Source organism: Hemitrygon akajei, chromosome 9 (genome assembly GCF_048418815.1).
Source record: "Hemitrygon akajei chromosome 9, sHemAka1.3, whole genome shotgun sequence".
Taxonomy (NCBI): Eukaryota; Metazoa; Chordata; class Chondrichthyes; order Myliobatiformes; family Dasyatidae; genus Hemitrygon; species Hemitrygon akajei.
In genome coordinates this window covers 114,420,021-114,445,722 of record NC_133132.1, presented here as the reverse complement: position 1 = coordinate 114,445,722, position 25,702 = coordinate 114,420,021, and the positions used below count along the sequence as shown (strand labels likewise).

General features: G+C 40.6%; 1 protein-coding gene across 18 annotated transcripts in view; it reads left to right on the top strand.

Moving 5' to 3' along the window:
* LOC140733456 (myelin transcription factor 1-like protein) overlaps positions 1-25,702 on the top strand; it is a 444,485-nt gene that overhangs the window by 407,083 nt on the left and 11,700 nt on the right. For 14 of the 18 annotated variants that reach the window (XM_073056807.1, XM_073056806.1, XM_073056820.1 and 11 more), the window contains 4 exons: positions 322-543; positions 8,784-8,875; positions 20,440-20,543; positions 25,451-25,489. In XM_073056807.1, coding sequence (XP_072912908.1) covers positions 322-543; positions 8,784-8,875; positions 20,440-20,543; positions 25,451-25,489 — 457 coding nt within the window. The remainder of the gene's footprint in view (positions 1-321; positions 544-8,783; positions 8,876-20,439; positions 20,544-25,450; positions 25,490-25,702) is intronic. The other 4 variants (XM_073056818.1, XM_073056815.1, XM_073056814.1 and 1 more) reach the window with 1 other exon arrangement.

The window sequence follows — 25,702 nt, the reverse complement described above, 5'->3', positions numbered from 1 at the left end:
GTGGCTCTGTGTTGACTTGTACACAGTTGTGGGTGATAGAGCTATGACTTAGAGGGCAAATAGGATTAGTGTGAATGAGCATAAAGATCAGAGTGGATAAAAGATGATGGACTCAAGGGTCCATTGCTGTGATCTATAATTCTATGACCATGAGAGTAGATGCTTTGTAACGACAATCGGAATAATGACTAAACGAATGGAAAAGGTGAATGGTGCGAATATGCATTAGATGGTTTATCAGAAACATTACAAACTTATTGGACTATATTTGAAAGATTACTTTATTAGGTAAGAATGAACTGTTCTGCATTGTTTCTGCAGATGTCCAGTTCCTGGGTGTGATGGCCAAGGACATGTGACTGGGAAGTATGCATCACATCGCAGCGCATCAGGGTGCCCCTTGGCAGCCAAGCGACAAAAGGACGGTTACCTCAATGGCTCACAATTCTCATGGAAGTCTGGGAAAACAGAAGGCATGTCCTGTCCAACTCCAGGATGTGACGGTTCAGGGCATGTAAGTGGCAGCTTCCTTACCCATCGCAGGTGAGAAATCAGGTAACAGTTTCTTGAAGCTGTTAATAAATTCTGCAAATATCTTTACATTTTCCATATAGTCATAAATACTAAACATATGGAAACGTCAAAATGTGCTTCAGTCCATCCCTCCTTACGCAATCTGTATAGAATGTGGGTTTGCCAAGTCCTAGGATGCCCCTGAGTCTTAAAGATCAAGCTCCTTGACATTGCCACATGTAACCTGGGAGGAAAACCAGAAGAACAGGAGCAAGAGAGTGTGGTTTATCATTTTATTTCATCCTTTTTTATAACTGAGAGGAGAAAAGGCAATTTGATTGGATGGTATTATTAAAAACAGAACGTCATGTGATTAAACTTGCAAGAATATGTTTGGCCAGACTGATAATCCTAACTGTGAGAGAGTCTAGTGGAGTTTTTCCTCCCTCTGTGAAATACTTTCCCTGCCAAATGCCATAAGCAATTTGGCAGAGGCCAGCACAATAAATTGCATGTGGATGTTCTATTTCATGAAACAAAAAAAAATGTTGTGACCACTGTTCTTAAAAATACTTGCGGCAATTAATGGACCAGGAATGAAAGCTGCATATGATCTTAAATCAGAACAGGATGTGAGGTTGTGGGCTTAATTGGATCAAAACATTTGGCAACAATTGTTGTTCAGGTTAATGAAATGTTTCGCCACTTTGTACAAAGTTTGAATAAACAGCATAACTGATGGCATTAGTATGGGTTGAAAAAGAATTGGCTGTATAATTTAAAGTATAGAAACCGTCAGGGCACTGGAGCAGGGATCTAATCGCAGATCCGGTACTGTGTACACAGTGATATTAATTGAGTAACAAATCCCAAGGTGCAAACAAAGTCGGTGTCAAAGTTCAAGCAGAGATCAAAACATCCAGAGAAATCCAAAAACCAGAATTGGGAATTAGGCAGAGTCGATATTCAGATGGACAGAGTACAGATACAAATGCTGGAAAGGCTCAGGAAAATTCACTGGCACAATCTGGCAACAAACAGGTGAAAACACAGGACTGAAATATACTGAGCAATAAACAGAGAGGCAGATGATAGGTGGAGCACAATAAGACATAGATGGCCGCAATACTGGTAATCATGAGAAACAGATGAGAGACAGAGTACTTAGTAATACAGGGGCCAGAGTAGAGCAGGAGTGGGGACAGGAGACTGACAAATGGCAATTGCCATACAAAACCACAGACTGACAGCTGGGGGAAACACACAAAAAGACAGAGTTCAACTGGAGGTACTGGCAGAAACACAGAAACATAGAAAACCTACAGCACAATACATGCCCTTTGGCCCACAATGCTGTGCTGAACATGTACTTACTTAGAAATTACCTAGGGTTACCAATAGCCCTGTATTTTTCTAAGCTCCATGTACCTATCCAGGAGCCTCTTAAAAGACTCTATCGTATCCACCTCCATCACCTTCGCCGGCAGCCTGTTCCATGCACTCACAAGTCGCTCTGTAAAAAACTTACCCCTGACATCTCCTCTGTATCTACTTCCAACTATTCTATAGTGAAGTATTCATTAAGTACCTCAGCTATCTCCTCCAGTTCCATACACACTTTCCCACTGTCACATTTGATTGGTCCTATTCTTTCACGTCCTATCCTCTTGCTCTTCACATACCTGTAGAATGCCTTGGGGTTTTCCCTAATTCTGCTCACCAAGGCCTTCTCATGGCCCCTTCTGGCTTTCCTAATTTCATTCTTAAGCTCCTTCCTGCTAGCCTTATAATCTTCTAAATCTCTATCATTACCTAGTTTTTTGAACCTTTTGTAAGCTTTTCTTTTCGACTAGATTTGCAACAGCCATTGAACACCATGGTTCATGTACCCTACCATCCTTTTCCTGTCTCATTGGAATGTACCTATGCAGAACGCCAGCAAATATCCCCGAACATTCGCCACATTTCTGCCGTACATTTCCCTGAGAACATCTGTTCCCAATATTTTGCTTCCAAATTCCTGCCCGATAGCCTCATAATTCCCTTTACTCCAATTAAACTCTTTCTTAACTTGTCTGTTCCTATCCCTCTCTAATGCTATGGTAAAGGAGTTAGAATTTTGATCGCTATCCCCAAAATGTTCTCCCATTGAGAGACCTGACACCTGACCAGGTTCATTTCCCAATACCAGATCAAGTACAGCCTCTCCTCTTGTAGGCTTATCTACATATTGTGTAAGGAAACCTTCCTGAACACACCTAACAAACTCCACCCCATCTAAACCCCTTGCTCTAAGGAGATGCCAATCAGTATTTGGGAAATTAAAATCTTCCATCACGACAACCCTGGTATTATTACACCTTTCCAGAATCTGTCTCCCTATCTGCTCCTCGATGTCCCTGTTACTATTGGGTGGTCATTTAAAAACACCCAGTAGAGTTATTGACCCCTTCCTGTTGCTAACTTCCACCCACAGAGACTCCGCAGATATACTTCCTGTTTCTATTCTTCACAGATAACCTACCTGGCCTTGACTCGTTATCACAGAAGCCCCATTGAACAAAGCCTTCCTACTCTGCTTCCCTCTACTCCTGTAGCCACTCTATAAAGCTGTCCCCTTTTTAACTCTTTGTACCGGTTTAATTCACTGGCATCCACACGCTTGCGTAGTCATCCTTCGATCAAACTGCTGAAGGAAAATCTTTCTCCTTTTAAACTCCTTGTGCCAGTCTAACTTGCTGACATCCATGCACTTGCACAGTCGTCCATCTTAGGTAGTTAATGGTTTAAAACTGCAGTGGTAAAACATTTACACAGCCAGGAATTCAGATGGACAGTTTTCATTATAATCTTCGACGTAGAATTATTTAATATTGATTGAAGTACTTGCAGGTGACAGAATATTATGAGGTGGTGTTGATAATGGAGAAGATTATCATAACTTACTAGTGGATCTAGGTCAGTTAGGGGAGTGAGGTGAGGAGTGGCATATAGATTTCAATATGCATATATGTGAGGTGATGCATTTTGGAAAGCAGTATAGGTAGGGCAGAAGAGAGTGCCATGGAACAGGAGAACAGATGCATACGTCATTGTAAATGGCATCACAGGTAGGCAGGCTGGTGAAGAAGGTGTTTAGCATACTGGCCTTCATCAGTCAGCGCACTGAGTATAAGATTTGTTACATTATGTTGCAGTTGTATAAATCATTAGTGAGGCCACACTTAGAATACTGTTTTGGTCACGCGGCTGTAGGAATGATGTACTTAAATTAGAAAGTGTGAGAGAATATTTCCAGGACTAGAGGACCTGAGTAATAGGGAGAAGTGAGCACAGTTAGGTCTTTGTTCCTTGGAATATCGGACAATGAGGGGCGAGCTCATGTAAATGTTTAAGTTCAAGCTCAAGTTTAAGTTCCATTCAACCATACATGAATACCCATAAATACAGCCAAACTAAATAGTGTTACTCCTAGGCCAAGGTGTAGAACACAGTACCAACAGCCATACACAGCACAAGGTGCATGTAGCACATTTAGGATAGCTAGCACACATAAAATGTCAGTAAAATACCAGTCACACTGAAAGAAGTACAGTCCAAGACTCGGAGTCCATGAATGTTGCACGGACTCTGTAGTCAAACACAAAATGGCTTGTCTTCTACCAAGCAAACAGTGGGGGCCAGCAATGACCCCAGCTTGTATGCTGCACTACACCGCCCGGGCACTCCAGCGGAGCGTATCAGCTCCAAAGCCTCTCTCCAGGTGACACCACAGTTTGAGGCCTAGTCCTTGCTATGACTGAGGTTACGCAGCTCTCCCGCCATTTGCTCCTGCCAATAAATCAGTGCATCAGACTTGCGGCATTCCACATTCCAATGTCCAACAAGGTCATGCGATCACAAGAAAAGTGACTAGTTAGAGCACATACCACCTTCGCACACCAAATCCTCTGATACAGGCATCAGCATGAGTCAAACCAAGTCCAGCTCCTTTAGTTTCTCTACCAATGAGTAACTTGCTGATGGGGTAGACCTACAGTACTTTAAGTTCTCAACGTCCAGCAGGGTCTTGTGATTGTAAAAAACACATTTAAAAAAACCCTAAGGTTGGCCCCATAGAAGATGCTGCGGCTGAGCACGCCGCCATCTTGCCATGATTAACGTAAAATTATGAGAAGCATAGATAATGTGGTAAAAATCTTTTCCCCGTGTTAGGATAGGCCAAAGTGATGAGCATATGTTTAGGGTGAGGGGGAAAGATTTAAAGGGCACATGAGAGGCAACTTTTTCATGCAGAAGGCAGTGAGTATATTGGCTAAACTGCCAGAAGAAGTGGTTGATGAAGGTGCGATAGTATAATTGAAGAAGTCATTGGAAGGGAGCATGGAGTGGTGGGGCTCAGAGGGATACAGGTCAAACACAGGGAACTGGAAAGATCTGGGTGTGCATTGTGGTCAGTGTTGGTCGGAATTGCCTCTCTCTGTGCTGTGTTGCTCTGAGATTCTATGACTCTAAATGGTCTTTCAAAATCAGTTATTGTTTTGAGGTGTACAGCCATGCAAAACATTTCAGAGCATAAATGTCACAATACCATAGAAATTGTTTGTTTTCCACAGAAACTAGCCTTAGCAATTGGAAACATGTTAACTATTACTTAGCTGGAGCTTGACAACTTGTTGTGCCCTCTTGGATTTATTCTGGCATTCCTGAAACCAGCCACACTAGTTGAAAGAGAGGTAAAGAAGGTATACGACGTGCTTGCCTTTATTAGTCTAGGCACTGAGTTCAAGAATCAGAAAGGTATTTTGCAGCATTATAAAAACCTCATCTGGAGTACTGCATTCAGATATGGTTGTCCCATTGTAGGAAGGGTGCGGAGGTTATGGAGAGAGTACAAAGAAGTTTACTAGATGTTGCCTGGTCATGTGCTGTAGAGAGATGGTGGATAAGCTAAGCTTGTTTCTCTGAAGTGCCATAGACTAAGGGGAGATCAGATAGAAGTTTATAAGATTATGAAAAGCATAGACAGTTGGTTCTTTTTCCAAGGGCCATAATATTTAATGCTAGGAGGCATGAGATTTAGGGTGAGAGGTGCAAAGTTCAAAGGGGATGAGCAGGGCAAGTTTCTTTCAATAGACAGTCTTGGATGCCTGGAATGTGCCTCCTGAAGTAGTGGAGGAGGCAGGTACCATAGAAGTATTTAACAGGTTCATAGACAGGCACATAGAGATACAGAGAATAGGTGGGGGGGGGAGGGTGGTATGAACCATAAATAGACAGAAGTGATAAGGTGTCATTGGCTTGACTTGTTCACTATAACATTGTTGGCTGAAGAGCCTGTTCCCGTGTTGTAATGTTCGGTGTTCTATTCTCTGTTCTTAAGCTTAAAATATTTTTGCCCAGAAAGTAGATGTGATTATAAACTGGGAATGGGAAGAGACAATAGACAGTAGGTGCAGGAGTAGGCCATTCAGCCCTTCTAGCCAGCACCGCCATTCACTGTGATCATGGCTGATCATACACAATCAGTACCCCGTTCCTGCCTTCTCCCCATATCCCTTGACCCCGCTATCTATAAGAGCTCTATCTAACTCTCTCTTGAATGCATCCAGAGACTTGGCCTCCACTGCCTTCTGGGGCAGAGCATTCCACATATCCACCACTCTCTGGGTGAAAAAGTTTTTCCGCATCTCTGTTCTAAATGGCCTACCCCTTATTCTTAAACTGTGGCCTCTAGTTCTGGACTCACCCATCAGCGGGAACATGCTTCCTGCCTCCAGTGTGTCCAATCCCTTAATAATCTTATACGTTTCAATCAGATCCCCTCTCATCCTGCTAAATTCCAGTGTATACAAGCCCAGTCGCTCCAATCTTCCAACATATGACAGTCCCACCATTCCGGGAATTAACCTTGTGAACCTACGCTGCACTCCCTCAATAGCAAGAATGTCCTTCCTCAAATTTGGAGACCAAAACTGCACACAATACTCCAGGTGGGGTCTCACCAGGGCCCTGTACAGCTGCAGAAGGACCTCTTTACTCTTATACTCAATTCCTCTTGTTATAAAAGCCAGCATGCCATTAGCTTTCTTCACTGCCTGCTGTACCTGCATGCTTACTTTCATTGACTGATGTACAAGAAGACCTAGATCTCGTTGTACTTCCCCTTTTCCTAACTTGACTCCATTTATATAGTAATCTGCCCTCCTGTTCTTGCCACCAAAGTGGATAACCTCACATTTATCCACATTAAACTGCATTTGCCATACATTTGCCCACTCACCCAACCTGTCAAACTCACCCTGCATTCTCATAACATCCTCCTGACATTTCACACTGCCACCCAGCTTTGTGTCATCAGCAAATTTGCTAATGTTACTTTTAATCCCTTCATCTAAATCATTAATGTATATTGTAAACAGCTGCGGTCCCAGCACCAAACCTTGCGGTACCCCACTGGTCACAGCCTGCCATTCCGAAAGGGACCCGTTAATCACTACACATTGTTTCCTGTCAGTCAGCTAATTTTCAATCCATGTCAGTACTCTGCCCCCAATACCATGTGCCCTAATTTTGCCCACTAATCTCCTATGTGGGACTTTATCAAAAGCTTTCTGGAAGTCCAGGTACACTACATCCACTGGCTCTCCCCTGTCCATTTTCATAGTTACATCCTCAAAAAACTCCAGAAGATTAGTCAAGCATGATTTTCCCTTCATAAATCCATCCTGACTCAGACTGATCCTTCTACTGCTATCCAAATGTGTCGTAATTTCTTCTTTTATAATTGACTCCAGCATCTTTCCCACCACTGACGTCAGGCTAACCAGTCTATAATTCCCTGTTTTCTCTCTCCCTCCTTTCTTGAAAAGTGGGACAACATTAGCCACCCTCCAATCAGCAGGCACTGTTCCTGAATCTATAGAACATCGGAAAATGATTACCAATGCGTCCACGATTTCTAGAGCCACCTCTTTAAGTACCCTGGGATGCAGACCATCAGGTCCCGGGGACTTATCAGCCTTCAGACTCAACAGTCTATCCAACACCGTTTCTTGCCTAATATAAATTTCCTTCAGTTCATCCTTTACCCTAGTTCCTTTGGCCACTATTACATCTGGGAGATTGTTTGTATCTTCCCTAATGAAGACAGATCCAAAGTACCTGTTCAACTCATCTGCCATTTCCTTGTTCCCCATAATAAATTCACCCGTTTCTGTCTTCAATGGCTCAATTTTGGTCTTAACTATTTTTTTGCTATTCACATACCTAAAGAAGCTTTTACTATCCTCCTTTATATTCTTGGCTAGTTTACCTTCATACCTCATTTTTTCTTGGTGTATTGCCTTTTTTGTTATCTTCTGTTGTTCTTTAAAAGCTTCCCAGTCCTCCGGTTTCCCGCTAATCTTTGCTATGTTATACTTCTTCTCTTTTATTTTTATACTGCCCTTTACTTCCCTCGTCAGCCACGGCCGCCCCTTACTCCCCTCAGGATCTTTCTTCCTCTTTGGAATGAACCGATCCTGCACCTTCTGCATTATTCCCAGAAATACCTGCCATTTTTGTTCCACTGTCATCCCTGCTAGGGTATTGTTCCATTGAACTTTGGCCAGCTCCTCCCTCATAGCTCCATAGTTCCCTTTGTTCAACTGTAATACTGACACATCCAATTTTCCCTTCTCCTTCTCAAATTGTAGGTTAAAACATATCATATTTTATGAAGAGCACAAGGACCTTGGAAATGGTAGACTATGGGACAAACTATATATAACCTTAATCAATTCAGTTTAAGAATTTGGAAATATACCTTAGGAAGATCAAAGAAGTTAAACGATAGTAGATAACCTTTAATATCAAAGCAAATACAAATACAGGATAAAAATACAAATAGGGAAAGAACAAAGAGAATGAGAAATAAAAGAATATCTATCAAAGAAATAGAATTTTAAAAATAGACGAGTTAATTTTGATGCTTACAAAACCTGCAAAAAAATTACTTGGAGGAATGAAAATATAAATATTCATAGATTCAATAAGAAAGTTTGTGAAGAAAAATAACATTTTTATGTTGCCAAAGCTAACAAGGTGCAAGAGTATTTCAAATGGTTGTGCTCAGCTTCGAAAACTTGATTATATTGAAGTACGTCTTTGCAAAATGAGCACAACAGTTTGACTGAATGGAAGTGTTCACTTCAATCTATACTTCTGCCCCATTGTTACAATTATATTCATTTAATTTGTTTCATTCTCCTCTATTTCTATGTATCCAGCCTGTCAGGATGTCCAAGAGCTACTTCTGCCATGAAGAAGGCAAGGTTGTCGGGAGAGGAAATGTTGACGATAAAGCAACGAGCCAGTAATGGTAAACAGATTTCACATACTTTAAAAAAAAACAAAGTATAATTTAAAGTAAAATTGCCATTTGCTTGTAAAGATTTGTCCCAAAAAAATTGTCTTTACTGCACTCTAAGTCCTACTTTAATTTGTTCTTCCAAAATGTAACAGTTTGTTCATTTGAAAAAAATTCCATTTGCCATTCCTCAATCCATTACCCAGTCAATCAAGATCCCAATGCAATTTTACATACTCTTCTACATTGTCTTAGGTGCCTTCTATATTAGTGTAATTCGCAAATTTATTAACTATTCATTTTATATTTTCATTCAAATTGTAAATATAGATAACAGAAAGCAATGATCCAAGCACTGATCTCTGAGGTCCACTACCAGTTACAGACCTCAAATCCGAGAAACAACTTTACACCATCACCTTTTTCCTACCATCCAGCCAATTTTTGACCCAATTTCGTAACTCACCTTGCACACCATGCAACCCAATCTTTCAGAGTAGTCGAACCTCATACCATCAGAAGCCATTCTGAAATCCATTTAGCCATATGCACTGCATCTGCCCTCCACTTGTCAACCTTGCTTGCAATTTAACAACAACGGATGATCTCAATCATCAGATTCCACCTCCCCGCCATGTAATGTATTAGTTACAGAAAATGCACCACAATTGTTAATTCTGAAATCCACCCATGTTTGTAGGAAATGGAGCACAAAGCTAATATGTTAGCAAACAAAATATCTTAAGTTTGAACAAACTGGCTCCAATGAACATTGCCATATGTGTAATAAGAAGGAAATCTATGCATTAGTTTTTCAAATATGTTTTCACCTCAGATTAGACTGCAAGAGTATACTCCTCAGATTCCTGTAGGTTAGAGCCATAACTTATTTCTGTACTTATGGCATTCTAAACCAACTACTATTTCCAATAAATGAGCAAATCTGTAGTTCCTTGTCACGATGTACATTTCAAGGTTTTTCATAGTAATATGTTTTGAAGTCTCTATTACATTGACTTTTTGAAAGTAAAATTAATAGAGTGGCCATTAATTTGCTACTTGTCAATTTTGCAACATTAGCAAAAACCAGTATTGATCTGTTGCCATTGTTTATTTCTACAAACAATAACAAATGGAAGTACAAATCACTTCAGTTTACTGCATGGTGAATTTGTTTCCTAAACTTCTTTTAGACTTACTGGCAGAAGCATAGCAAACCAAGGCTTCACCTTCATTTCCTATTCATCACATGGCTTTACAGACACTTAGCCAGCCAAGTGATAGTCAAGGTTATGACAGAGCTATGGAGAATAGGAAATTGCCGTAAATTAAACAGACCAGAAAATCAGAATAGCCTGAGTTTTATTGATTTTTTGGAGACTGATTCCTAGATCGTGAATGCTGGTACTGCAGTAATTGGTGACTGAACTTGGAGTTTAAAATCATCAGCATACCGTTGAAAATTATTTCTTTTTTTATTAGTTCTGGCTTTCCTTACATCTGCACTGATAAAGAACGCTTTTCAGCTGTTCATTGCTCACCTGCATAAAATGCCGCTGAATCAACATAGGGCATGGACTGTGTTAAAATCAATGGCTTTTAAGTAAAGAGAGTAGAAAACATCAATGGAGAATACAAGGAACGGAAAGAGAGGTGCAATGTAATAATTATTAGGCTGGCTTATACTTGTCAGGCTTTTTTAAATCATTTTAGCTGTATCAAATCTATTACATAGATAATGGAAATCAAAAAACTGCAGATGTTGTAATGTGAATTAAAGCAGAAAATTCTGGAAACACTCAGGAGATTGAGCAGCATCTGTAGAAAGGGGAAAATAGTCCATGTTTCACATCCAGGATCTTTCTTCAGAACCAAGAAAGAGAGAAAAAGCATTAGTTTTCAGGATTGGTGAATACAGGGCAATATTTCTGGGAGGGTGAGACCAGTTGCATTGATAAACAAGTGTGACTTATGGTTCTGGTATTAAGGGAGCTTGCAGTCTAAATCTCCCTGATACCTAGCTACTCACAGATTAACAAAAGGGAAATGTTGTCAGCCCCAATGAAAAGTTAATTTACAGATCTTGTGGAAGCAAATCATCCATTTGAATCAACCAATACCTCTGCACACATATCCAATTGGTTTCATTGAACTTTCCTGATATTATCATCTGAGGAAGATTTCAGCATAGGTTAAGCCTTATTAAATATTTAAGTACTCAAAGTAAGATATTTAATTATATATTATGTTTAAGCACCTGAATCATTTATTCTACTGTAGTCAGCTAAGGTATTTTAAATCAGTTCTATTTGTTAATATTTTATTTGAATGTGATTTGGGGAAGTTACCATGATGTTACATGTTTCCCCCTTTAAACAGAAAATTGGCAAATTGTAATGGCTTTCATTAAACATCTGGAGTAAATTATCACTGTAATTATTTTGTAAAGCTTCCTTGCATAGAATGAGTTAATACATTCATAAGTGAATTGCATTTAGAATGTTAGTTATGATGTTTTATGATTGGTGTTGTTTGTAAAATGTGGCATTATAGATTTTGTTCAATTTGATTTAACATCTTATTTTCAAAAATTTCATGCATATTTTCCTAGTAGTAGTAATGTAGTTGAGACCTCCACTCCACTGAGTAAATAATATAGATTTGTCTTTCAAATTTGTGCAAGTTTCCAAATTTCCAAATCTGTCTCAAAATGTTTCTCTCGTTCACTTACTAAAATATTGCAGGGGAGTTTTTTTTAAACCACAGTACCTTATGTATAAAAGATTTTACATTATATAGGCTGGTAGTTTCGCCCCAGTTAAATTATATAACTATATTCATTGGATAGGATGATGCTGACATTTGCTCAGTTATCAGATTCATAATTCAGACACCTAGGAGAGAATTCAGGCACCAATGCAGAGAACCAAATTCATATTTCAGCACAGCAGCTGTGGAACTGAAGTTCATTTTATAATTTAGAGAAAAAATGTGCCAACCCTTCTTAGTAATTACTGTATATCCATGCAAAACAACTAGATTGTCATAAAAATTAAAGAGTGGTGTACTTCAGAGGAGGAAATCTGCTGTTCTTATGTGGCATGGCCCTCATGTGACTCCAGACCTACCCCGTGTAATTTACTTTTAAATTCCCATGGTGGTAGTCAGCAAACCACTCAATCATACAAGTTTCACAATGCTTAAGCAAAGAAAGTATAAAACTTTATGGGCACCCTTAAATAGCCAAGGCACCAAATTCATTAGTGACCTTGCAAAGCCCTCCAAACAAATATCATATTCTTCCATGTTGACCAGCACTTGGAAGAAACACTTAAGATAGCAAAAGCACACTCCAGGTAGTGAACTTCAATATCCATACTGCCACAGATCATGCTGGTTGAGTCCCAACAGATATAGCTGCCAGGACGTTTCATGACACTGTGGAAATTTAGTGAGGCAATCCCTGGAGTGAGTCACCATTGCACACTAATGCAGTTTCCATGTTAGGGCTTCACTGGATTCCATTGTTCTTGCTGCATCACTCCCTTTAGAGGTATACACAATGCAGGGAAACTGAGTCCAAGTTTTCTCAGCACTCCAAGGCTGACTAGGTCTTTCCCAACTCAATGCTGGATTGGAATCCAATTCAGGTGAGTGCCTCACCTACCTTACAGTTCGGACCTAAGGACCACACTCCTCCGCTCCCGACACCACCATCACTCCCCCATCTCAATCCTGAACCAATGAGGCTCATGCCTGACCATCTGATCCTTCCAACTATCTGACCTCCATGATCACTCCCAGCCCCTTGATTCCCACTCCTCCTCTGCTTCCCTCATGTCCACCCTCCCTAATCCTCAGATGATCATTCTGCTCCCGCCAAACCTCAAATACTCATCAGCATGATTTTAGACTCCTCCTTCATGGACGGATATGGAAGGGGGCAATACTGCCCAGTGTTGTCATTCTGTTTGATAGAAAAGCCTTTTTCCTTCTTTCATCTGTCCTGAAGCAGAATACAGTCTTGATCCTTGTTTTCCCTGTCCTCCCATTCCCTCAATGCAAGCTATCATCCTTCCATTCCCAAAACTCTCCACATACTCTGACCACACCACAAAGTAATGTTTGGGGAACGAAGGAGCTGACCATTCCCTAGCTACAACCACCTGCCACTCACCCAGATAGTCGAGATTTGCCTTAGTTCCATCTCCAAGTGGAACAACAATTGAAAACGATACAGACATCACGTTACAATATCAATCTGGAGCTATTTATGTCCTCTAGTATCTGCACAATATATTTTATCATCTTGTAATACTTTCTGCTGTGATATTTTAAGTTTCTTGTTGGGAGACACTCAATATCTTATTGGTAATTTTTATACTTTGATCTCGTACAGCCATTCACATCCACCATAACTCAACTGTATCCTTTTGTATCAAACATCCAAAGGTTCTCCTCAGTATTAGAATCATGAGTGCTGTGCAGTGATTCTGTTTTATTCAGTCTGATTCCAAACTAATTTGCTTCTTCACCCACTATTTTGAACACTGCTGCACCATGTAGGCTGTTTTAAACTCCAGATCGTGCACCGGTTTGATTGAGCATTGCCCATCTCTTCACTAACTGAAGCACTTTCTTGTGGCTGGTGCAGTCCCCTGAAATGATGAAATATCATGCACATTCTCCAGAGCTAAAGATGTTGGACTCATAGGAGATCCCAAAGATCCCTGCACATGGCTAAACAGGGTTGCAACTGGCCTCTTCCCACCCACACCCAGCACCTCTCTCAAAATAATGGAATACCCTAACAAACTTTAAATGTTAAAAAAAATGCCAAGGCGGATATTTAGGATTTGGAGTAATCATTTATGAATAGGTTGAATCAAACTGCTGCACTCAGCAGGCACAGGGACTCCTAATAATTGCTCACATGGGAAATAATCACAGATGTAGACTCACTGGAGACTCATCTTTTTCCATGTTGTCATTCTGTGTACACCTCTATTGTAGGAATTTCTATAATGGCTCGATTACATCAGTAAGAATGACTCCTGATGGATTGTTCCACAAAGTGCAGGTTTCTGTAGATTTTTTCTTACTTCTTATTTTAAATCATAGCATAGATGAATGAAAATCATCCTTTCTACTGTAGTTATTCTTCAGGTAATAGAATTTCTAAAACTCCCTGAACTGTTGAACTAGTTTCAATCTCCAAGTTATTCAGAAGTGGAGAATTTATGGAAAACCTTCAAAAGTTCACAGAATTAAAAATGAATACATGATGTAGCTGAGCAACAGGAGATTCATATGAATGTAACATATTTAACATACTAATAAACAAAATTAATTGTGCCTGCATTTTAAGTTAGTCATTTGAAAATCCATACATTTGCTCAGGTAGCATTGGACAACAATGTGCTGTAATTCTGTAAAAACACAAAATGCTGGCAGAACTCAGCAGGCCAGACAGCATCTATGGGAGGAGGTAGTGATGACATTTCAGGCCGAAACCCTTCATTTTCTCAGCATTTTCTGTTATTTATTTCCAGCATCTGCAGATTCACTCATGTTGCTGTAATTCTGTAATTTTTAGAGAGAAAATAATCATTTTCATTGATCATCCTTCTCAGATATCTTCTATTCTCCATCTACAGCATCTATGTTAATGGTTTCTGTCAGTACTGTTTAACTCCTGACCTTTCAGTAATGTAACCCAATACAAAGCCAAATCCTTTAGTCTTGCTTGTGCAGAGATTAAGCTTTACAGCAACATTCCAAAGAAACTCTGACAATGAAGGAGAATTCACATTTTGGGAAATCAGGGAAGCAAAACAAAAGCCTGCCCTCATAGTTCTACCACTGACGACGTGAAACATTGCTCTCACAGAATTTTATCTCCACTCAACAGTTGAACAGCAAAACAGACACTTCATTACCCAATTAGACTATTCTTGATTCAATCCTCCATTATTTCAATCCTCCAATAATGCCTCCATTATTTTTAGGCTAATAAATAAAACTAATCAAAACAAATTCCTTACATCTATAAAAAAAAATTCCGAATGGTTTTTCTCCTCAGTTGTTGGAGAGTGTCTGGGAAATTATTCTGTAAGTCATGGAGATTTCTGAGTGGTTAGTAAACTCAGTTTGATATGGAACAAATACAATGATGCCAAAAAGTGCCTAAGTGGAAAGGTACCCAAGGAGATGAGGCTAATCGTGAGAGTGAATGAGAATGTCATTGAGGTAGGGAAAATGAAGAAAAATGCTGATAAAGAGGCGAATTATCCAGAGATAAGTATCCAGGCAGCACCTGCAAGACAAGCTGCTAAGTGCAGAGAGTTAATCTTTTCCCTGAGTTTAGTGTTGGAATCGTATAGCAGTACAATACCTGTGTGGCTCGTTAGATGTTTGAACACACAGAAAATACTACAATGTGAATTTAATGCAAGTAAATGACATCTCTACAATCAGTTTTACTTCCTGATAGATAATAGTTCAGGGTTATGCTTTTGCCAAAAGAAGCTGGCATAATTATTTCCAGAGCATCTGCTTTAGGGCCATCTGTCTCAAGAAACAGTTGCATATTGGCAAGAATGCCATTGATTTTTTGGCTTTTTTGTACAGATAGGAATACTCCCTCTCCTAGATCGTACACCTGTTCCATGCCAACTGGAATACAAAGAGACATCTCACAGCCAAACAATCTCCCTCTTCCTGCACAAGAGTTTTCCGTGCCAGCAGCACTGAAAGCTTGCCCCTGTGTCTGAACCTATGGCTTTGCACAACAGACATAGCCAATCACTAGTTCTTTGCAAAAAGGACTGTACAGCTGCCAAATCTGCAGTTCACACAGCACAGGCACACTTTGAATCACCCTGCAAACACTTATGTTTAATTTATTTTAAATTACTGTGCATCAACAGAAGCTAGCACTAGAAAACCACTAGAAGAAGCTAGCACTTTTTTCTGGGTTTCTAGGGAGCCTCTAAATTTTCTAAATACCTTTAAGACCCAACTTGATTCCACTCATGCTATTCCAGCTCGATGCCCAATATCTTTGTCTAGAGCAGCAACAGAAGTCTGCCTCAAAATGCAGAAATCCTCAGAGCCTCCTTACATTGTCTCATTATGCTTCCAAATTTATGATACACAGATTCAGTAGGAAGTCAGTCAATCCATACAACCTTCCGAAAATTTCGGCACAAATTAATGAAATAGTCTGAAATTTCCTTATTTTAAAACTTAATATCAGTTGCCACAACATGACAGCATATGGAACTTGATCTTTAAGGATATAAAAAGAAACATTTTTGAAAATGAACTTGATTAAAAATAATAAACACAAGAGATTCTGCTGATGCTGCAAATCTTGAGCAACACACAAAATGCTGGAGTAATTCAGCAAATCAGACAGCACCTATGGAGTGGAATAAACATCTTCTCTGAACCTCACCTGCCAACCTTCTCTTCTCCTCACCTGCCCATCATGTAACTTTGGTGCCATTTCTCCTTCCTCTATCGGTCCTGAATTCCGGCTAGTGGCATCAGGTCCAGATGATCTTTTTCTTGCACCATTTATTTTAATCAATTTTCAGGATTTGGGCATCAAAGGCAAGGCATTTCCTGTACATCCTGAATTACCATTGAGGAGATAGTGGTGAGCTGTGCTCTTGAACCACTGCAGTCCTTCAGATGATGGTACCCATTGAATAGGCAATTCCGGGATTTAGATCTAGCAATAATGAAGGACTAGTAATATACTTCCAAGTCAAGATGGTGTCTGATTTGGATCGGTGCCTACAGGTGGTGGCTTATCATGTACTTACTTGCCCTTGTCCTGTTTTGCAGCCAAGGCTGTGAGTTTTGGAGGTGTTGCCAGAATAACCTGAGTGAAATTGAAACACAGAATCTCTCAGAGGTCAGATGGCAATGAAGCTGATCTCTCCCTCTGTCCTGGACACAGGATTGGTAGTCCTTGTGCCTTGCCTCCCACCCCTTAGAATCTGGACGGTGGCTCCATGTTTTGATAAGACCACAAGACATAGGGTCAGAATTAAGCCATTCAGCCCATCAAGTCTGCTCCGCCATTCCATCATGACTAATTTATTATCCCTCTCAACCCCATTCTCCTGCGTTCACCCATAACCTTTGACGCCTTGATCAATCAAGGACCTATCAAACTCTGCCTTAAATGACCCAGTCACTTGGCCTGCACAGCCATATGTAGCCATGAATTCCAATGATTCACCACACTGTAGCTGAGACATTTTTCCTCATCTCTCTTCTAAATGGATGTCCCTCTATCCTGCGTCTGTGCCCTTTGGTCCTAGACTCTCCCACTATAAGAAATATCCACTCTATCAAGCCCTTTCAATATTTGATAGGTTTCAATGAGACCACCATCATTCTTCTAAACCCTAGTGAGTACAGGGCCAGAATCATCAAAAGCTACTCATATTTTAACCCTTTCATTCCTGGGATCAGTCTTGTGAATCTCCTTGTGGACCCTCTCTGATGCCAGCGCATCTTTTCTTAGATCAGGGGCCCAAAACTGTTCACATTACTCCCCTATAAAGCCTCGGACTTGCATTTGTATTCTAGTCCTCTAGAAATGAGTCCTAACATTGCATTTGCCTTCCTTACCACTGACTCATGCAAGGTAACCTTTAGCAAATCTTGCATGAGGACTTGCAAGTCCCTTTGCACCTCTGATTTTTCTATTTTCTCCCCATTTAGAAAATAGTCCATGCCTCTATTCTTTCTACCAAAGTGTATGACCATACACTTTCCTACACTATATTCCATCTGCCATGTCTTTGTCCATTCTCCAAATCTGCAGACACCCTGCTTTTTTAACACTTCCTGTTACTTCACATATCTTTGTGGATCATCAATAAATTTGGTCACAAATACATCAATTCCTTCAACCAAATCATTGACATTTAACAGAAAATGAAGCAGTGTCCCAACACCGACCCCTTTGGAACACCATTAGTCACCAGCAGACAACCAGAAAAGGTTCCCCTTTATTCCCACTCCTTGCCTCTTGCCAGCCAGCCAATCTTCTATCCATACTAATATCTTTCCTGTAATGCCATAGGATTCTATCTTGTTAGGCACCTTGTCAATGGCCTTCTGAAGATACAAATAAGCAATATCCGCTGATGCTCCTTTTTCTATTCTGCCTGCTACTTCCTCAAAGAAATCCAACAGATTTCTCAGGCAAGCTTTCCCCTTTAAGAAACCATGTCTGTTTTATCATGTGTCTCCAAGTACCCCAAAGCCTCATCCTAAATAATAGATGAGGGGGTGAAGATGACCATGCAGATGGAGTGTGATGGATTATCTTTGATTGGAACAGTTAATGCAGACTAGCTTTCTTTTTTAAAAAATCAGTACATTTAATTTTTTTACATTTTTGAACAGTTATGCCATTTTGGATTCCTTTGAAGGGGGTGGCCTCTCAGAGAAAAGCAGCAGCAGTAGGCAAGTTTGTGGCACAAGAGTTAGCACTAATGGGGAGAGGAGAGTTGAGATGAGTAGTAGTGGTGGGGGTTTCTTAGTGCTGGGGATTGACAGGCCCTTTTGTGGCTGAGAATGACAGTCGAGAATGGTATATTGCTTCGCTGTTCCTGGTTAGGGATGTCTAAATTGGGTACAGAACATTCAGAACAGGGAGAAAGAACTGCCTAAGGTCACAGTACATATCCATACCAACAAAAATTTTGGAAATTCTGCAGAACCTCTCATGTCATAAACTCCCTGAGGTGGAGCAGGAAGGAAGGTGTAGGCACTTGATTCATTGGGATCTATTCTGGAAATAACAGGTTGCACCTACACTACAAAGTAACCAATACCCTTGAAGGAAAGTTTGCTAATGCTGCTAGAGAGGATTTAAGCTACATTGACTGACGCGTTGGAAGAATAATAATGCAACGAAGTGGGGTGGGAGGGAGCACAGAGACTGAATCAAATGTAGAGGATAAATCAATCAAGGCCACTGGGCTGAGTAGACAGGGAAAGTTTAGAAAGCATGGGAGGGTTGGCAAGCTCATTTGCATTTAGCTTAATGCAAGGAGTTTCAAGGGTAAGTCAGTTGACAGAGCACTTGGAATGATGATACCAGGTGAGGAAAGGGCAGAATTGACAGTTTAATGTTACGGATATAGAAGTTTCATACATTACAGAGAAGGATGCAAAAGATGAGAACAAGATGCGAACTGATTAGAGAGCATAATGGCAGTAGTTAGAGTGGAAATCCTGGAAGGATTATCTAATTAGTGGGGAGAGACGGACCTGTGAGATATTGGGCAAAATCCACTTCTCTGTGCAACTTTTTATGTTTCTGCTGCTTTAGCAGAACATGATGCATCCAGTCAGGTCAGTTTTATCAATAGATCCATAAAGCAGCTGTTACCAAGCTTTTTTTATGCCATGGATCAATACCATTAAGAAAGGGGTTCGAGGACCTCAGGCTGGGAACCCCTGCTATAGAGGTTTGTTAGAGCATTCTGTGACTAGCCAAACTGGTGCACTTTCCTTGTGACTGCTTCTATGTTCAGTGGTCGTTTTATTAGGTACCTCCTACACCTAATAAAGTGAGCACTGAGTGGTTACTCATGGCCTTCTGCTGCTGTAGCCCATCTGCTTCAAAGTTTGACATGTTGGCCATTCAGAGATGCTCTTCTGCATGCGACTTGTTGAACACATGGTTATTTGAGTTACTGTTGCCTTCCTGTCAGCTTGAACTAAGATGGCTATTCTCCTCTGAACTTTTTCAGTAACAAGGTGTTTTCGCCCACCGATCTGAAGCACATAGGATGCTTTTTTTTTGGATTTTTTTGCACCATTCTCCGTAGATTCTAGAGACAGTTGTGTGTGAAAATCCCAGGAGATCAATTGTTTCTCAAACCACCCTGTCTGGCAACAACAATTATTCCATAGTCTAAGTCACTTAGATCATATTTTCCCCCCATTCTGATGTTTGGTCAACTGAACAAAAACTGAATCACTTGACCATGTCTGCATGCTTTTATGCATTTACTTGCCACCACGTGATTGGCTGATTCAATCTTTGCGTTAATGCACAGGTGTACAGGTTTACCTGATAAAGCGGCTACTGAGTGCATGTGAAGGTCCCATAGATCACAGAACCTTCTGAACATTTGGATTAAATCATGTATGATACATTGTGAGCAATGCTCAGTGCAAACTGCATTGCAAAATAGTGATGAATATGCTTTGTTCTCATTCCCAGATATTTTGTTCTGCAACTTAACCTTGTTTGTACTTGGATCTGACAAGTATTTTAACATGTACTAAATATGGGTTACAAATCATGTGACAGGATTAAGAGGATTTAAGACTGTAAATATTTTAGTTAAATTTATATTTACACTAGCATTCCTGAGTTTAAATATTGTGAAGAGACTATAGAAGAGACTCAGTGTTAATAATTTTAGTTGTGTAGAAAATACACCTATAAAACTTCAAGTGTAAATATCTTGGTGAGTAAAATTTAAATTCTGTTCAACAACTATTTGTGATTTTTAATATAATCTTTTCCCCAGGGATAGAAAATGATGAAGAAATCAAACAGCTGGATGAAGAAATTAAAGAATTAAATGAATCTAATTCCCAGGTCGAAGCAGATATGATCAAGCTTAGAACCCAGGTAGCAATGTTTAAAAAAATGTTTATATTTAGTGCATGTCAAAGAATTTTGCCCTGTTAGCAAAAGGCATTGTTTAAATCAGAAATAAGTAAAAGTCACCTAATGTGGAATCAGATGACATCCAATAGAGTGCTTGTTTGGTCCCTCCATTGTGAACATATCCCTCTCTCTCCAACCCACAAACCAAGTGTGGGCAGATTCTGGCAATTTCTTCTGACCACAACTCATGGAAGTGTATAACTGGTGGTAACAAGTCTGCTCCCACTTAGCAAATGTGGATTTAAATAGACTGCAGGATATGTCCTAATCTTTACATATGGAATCACTCACTACGTTGTAGCAATCACTGTTGCTTTTGTCAGGAGCTAGTGATGTGAAACAGTAACCACAGAGAGTGATTTGAAACCAACAACCATTGAATTGTGTGACAAGCAAAAATCTGGGGACCAGGGCAGATCTGTTCCTGTTCAATAAATCTTCCAATGTTTGGAAAATGAAAGCAGGAGCATTAGGTTTCTTAAAACTTTGCTGAAGTCTATTTATTAAAAATGCTCAAATAGTTTAAAAGAGCAACCTTTATGTACTTTTTGCAATGATTTATTGTGTTGAATTGATATGGCATCAAATCCAAGAAGGGAGAGTTTAGCCTTGTCATAGAGAAGTACAGTACAGAAACAGGCACTTCAGCCCATCTGGTCCATGCTGAAACCATTTAAACTGCTTACTCCTATCAACTTGCACCTGGACCATAGCCCTCCATACACCTGCTATCCAAGTACCTATCCAAACTTCTCTTAAACTTTGAAAATGAGCTTGCATGCACTACTTGTGCTGGCAGCTTATTCCACACTCTGATGACCCTCTGAGTGAAGAAGTTTCCCCTCACGTTCCCCTTAAACTTCTCACCTTTCATCTTTAACACATGGCCTCTGGTCGTAGTGCCATCAACCTCAGTGGAAAAAGCCTGCTAGCATTTACCCTAGCTATACCCCTCATAATTTTGTATACCTCTATCAAATCTCCTCTCGATATTTCATGTTCTAAAGAATACAGTCCTAACCTATTCAAACTTTCCTTATAACTCAGGTCCTCCAGACCTGGCAACGTCCTTGTAAATTTTCTCTGCACTCTTTCAGCCTTGTTTACATCTCTCCTGTAGGTATGTGATGAGAACTGCACACAATACTCCAAATTAGGCCTCACCAATGTCTTATACAACTTCAACATAACATCCTAACTCCTGTGCTCGGTACATTGATTTATGAAGGCCAACGTGCCAAAAGTTTTCTTTATGACCCTATCTACCTGTAATACCACTTTCAACAAATTATGTACCTATATTCCCAGATCTTTTCTTTCTACCACAATTCTCAGTGCCCTACCGTTCACTGTTTAAGACCTAGCCTGGTTTGTCCTACCAAAGTGCAAAACCTCACACTTGACTGCATTAAATTCCATCCGCATATTTTCAGCCTATTTTTCCAGCTGATGCAGATCCCTCTGCAAGCAATGATTTCCTTCCTCACTGTCCACTACAGCCCCAATCTTGGTGTCATCGGCAAATTTGTTGATCTAGTTAATCACACTATCATCCAGATCATTGATATAGATGAGAAACAATAAAGGGCGATATATGTATATATATCCAGTTCCTTAGAATACCTTCCAAAAACTTTCCCACAACTGATGTCAGACACACCGGCATATAATTTCCTGGTTTCCGTTCAGAGTCTTTTTTAAACAGCAGAACAACATTGGCTAACCTCCAATCCTCTGTAACCTCTCCTGTTGCTAAGGATGTTTTAAATATCTTTGCTCGGCCCGGCAATTTCTGCAGTTGCCTCCTGTAGGGACCATGGGAAAACCTTGTCAGGCTCTAGGGATTTATCCACCCTGATTTGCCTCAGGGTAGCAAACACCTCTTCCTATGTAGTCTGTAAAAGATCCATGAAGTTGATGCCACTTTGTCTTACTTCCATAGACTCTGTATCCATCTCCTGAGCAAATAGAGTTGTAAGATCTCCCTTAAGATCTCCCTCATCTGTTTTGGCTCCGCACATGGACTGCCATTCTGGTCTTCCAGAGACCAATTTTGTCCTTGCAATCTTTCTGATCTTAACATATCTGTAGAATCCCTTAGGATTCTCCTTCAACTTGTCTGCTAGAGCAACGTCATGCCTTCTTTAAGCCTTCCTGATTTATTTCTTGAGTATTCTCTTGCATTTCTTACATTCCTTAAGTATCTCAATTGTTCCTACTGCCTATATCTGCTATGCACCTCCTTTTTCCTCTTAACTCAGGTCTCAATATATCTTGAAAACCAAAGTTCCCTACACTTGTTATCTTTACCTTTTAATCTGACAGCACATACACAATTTGTACTCTCGAATTTTCACTTTTGAAGGCCCCCCACTTTCAAGCCCACCTTTGCCAGATAAAAAAACCTGTCCCAATCCACATTTGCCAGATCTTTTCTGTTACCATCAAAATTGGCATTTCTCCAATTTAGTAGCTCAGCCTGTCTTTTATATATTTACTATGAAACTAATGACATTGTGGTCACTGGAAGTAAAGTGTTCCCCTACACAAACTTCTGTCACCTGCCCTGTCCTATTCCTTAATAGTAGATCTTGTATTGCATGTTCTCTCTTTGGGAATTCTACGTACTGATGAAGGAAACATTTCTGAACACATTTGACAAACTCTGTCTCATCTAGTCCTTTTATAATATGGGATTCCCAGTCAATATGTGGAAAGTTAAAAAAAATCACCTATTATAACAACCTTATGCTTCTTGCAACAGATTGTGATCTCTTTATAAATTTGTGCCTTTAAATCCCTTCAACCATTGGATGGTCTGTAATATAGCCCTACTAACGTGGTCATACCTTTCTTATTTCTCAGTTCCACCCACAATGCCTCACTGGTTGAGTTCTCCAGTCTGTCCTGACAGACCATTGCCATGACATTTTCCCTGACCAGTAACACCACATCTCCTCCTTTAATCCCTCCCACTTTGTGACGTCTAAAACAACAGAACCCTGCAATACTGGGCTGCCAGTCCTGCACCTCTTGCAACCAAGTCTCACTAATGGCTACAACGTCATAATTCTAGGTGTTAATCCATGCCTTGAGGTCATCCACCATTCCTACAATACTTCTTGTATTGTAGCTTAGGATGCTAATAGCACCATGCTCAACTTTTTAATTCCTGACTTTGACTAAAGTCTTACCAACACCTGCCTCCACAATCTCTCCACTAACTGTTCTGGCATTCTGGTTCCCATCCCCCTGCAACTATAGTTTAAACCCCACCATGCAGCATGAACAAACCTTTCCATGAGGATATTAGTCCCCCTCCAGTTCAGGTGCAAACTGTCCCTTCTGTACAGGTCCCACCTTCCCTGAAAGAGAACACAATGATCCAAAAATCTTATGCCCTTCATCCTACACCAACTCCTCAGCCATATGTTAAACTCTATAATCTTCCTAATTCTGGCCTCACTAGCACGTAAATCCTGAGAGCACAACGTTGGATGTCCTGTCCTTTAACTTAACACCTAACTCCCTGAACTCCCTATGCTGAACCAAATCAGTTGTTCTATCCATGTCATTGGTACCTTTCGAGGACATCGACCTCTGGCTGTTCACCATCTCACTTAAGATTGCTGAAGACTCGATCAGAGTTGTCCCCGGACCCTGGCACCCGGGAGGCAACATACCATCTGGGAATTTTGTTCTCACCCACAGAACCTCCTGTCCACTCCCCTAATTAATGAATCCCCTATCACCATAGCATGCCTCTTCTCACCACCTTCCCTTCTGATACTCAGAAGCAGACTCTGTGCCAGAGACCTGACCACTGTGACTCTCCTCTGTTAGGCCACGCTCCCTGACAGTATCCAAAGTATACCTGCTGTTGAGGGGGATAGCCACAGGGGTACTCTGCACTGGCTCCTAAACACTTGTCCCCTTCCTGACTGTCAGCCGGTTTCCTGTGTCCTACACCTTGGGTGTAACTATATCTCTATAGGTCCTATCTATCACCCCTTCAAACTCCTGAATGCTCTGGAATTCATCCAGTTCCAGCTCCAACTCCTTATCGCGGATTGTTAGAAGCTGCAGTTGGATGCACTTCTTGCAGTTGTAGTCATCAGGGACTCTGGAGGTCTCCCTGACTTCCCATATCCTCAAGAGGAGCATTCAACTATCCTGCCTGACATCTCTACTCTCCTAAGTGAGCAGATATAAAGTAGGGAAGGAAAAAATATCTTGATCTAGAACTTTTCATTATTTGCTTTCTCTGAATGAAGCCTTGAAGCGCTAAAGCCTCAAGATCACCACTCTAACTCTGTCCACTCAACAATGGTCACTGTGCTTATCCCTGCCTTCCTTTAATTTGTTCTTGCTAATCTATCTCGAGTGCTGACCGGTTGCTGGTCAAGGCTTGATTATGCTGCTGCAATCCAGAGCTACTGTTCTCAACTCGGTCAGTGGACCTGAGTCTAATCCCCTCCTCTCAAACTTCTGATGTCCAGTTTGGTCGCTGGGTAGAGCTCAGAGCTCAATTAGGCTGGACTTGAGAGTTATATTGTCATTTGAATGCTGCTGTAGAAGGAAACAGTGACATAAAAGAGGCAATATAAATGTACCCACAGTGGTTGACTGGATCAATGCAAGTAAATATAAATGCACTCCTATCAAAGGATATCCACACATATTTGGCATCCAACTCACTGTTATATTGTACTGCTCATGTTGTATAATCTGAAACTAATGTATGATGAAGCAATATAGCCAATGAATCAGCAATCTCAAAGTGATCTTCAACTGAAATTCTCTATAATAATTGACTTGACTATAATATGATAGAAAGTATTTATTCATTTATATTTTCCCTCCTTTAGGTCCCCCACACCATGCATCAATCCCTGGCTGAGAGGGGGGTAGGTGATCTGCTGTCTTTGCCACTTTGTAACAGGCTACTCAGAGCTCTTCCGGAGTGTCCCAGGTTGACTTGCATGATGGCGTTTTAGGTCTGAGCCGGTGGGGAAGTATCTGCCAGCCTTTGCTCTGCAGTTTTCAAAGTCACCTGGCTGAGGTCACCAGACGTGAACCCACTTACAGTCACTCAGCAGTGTGGTGAATTATTAAACCAG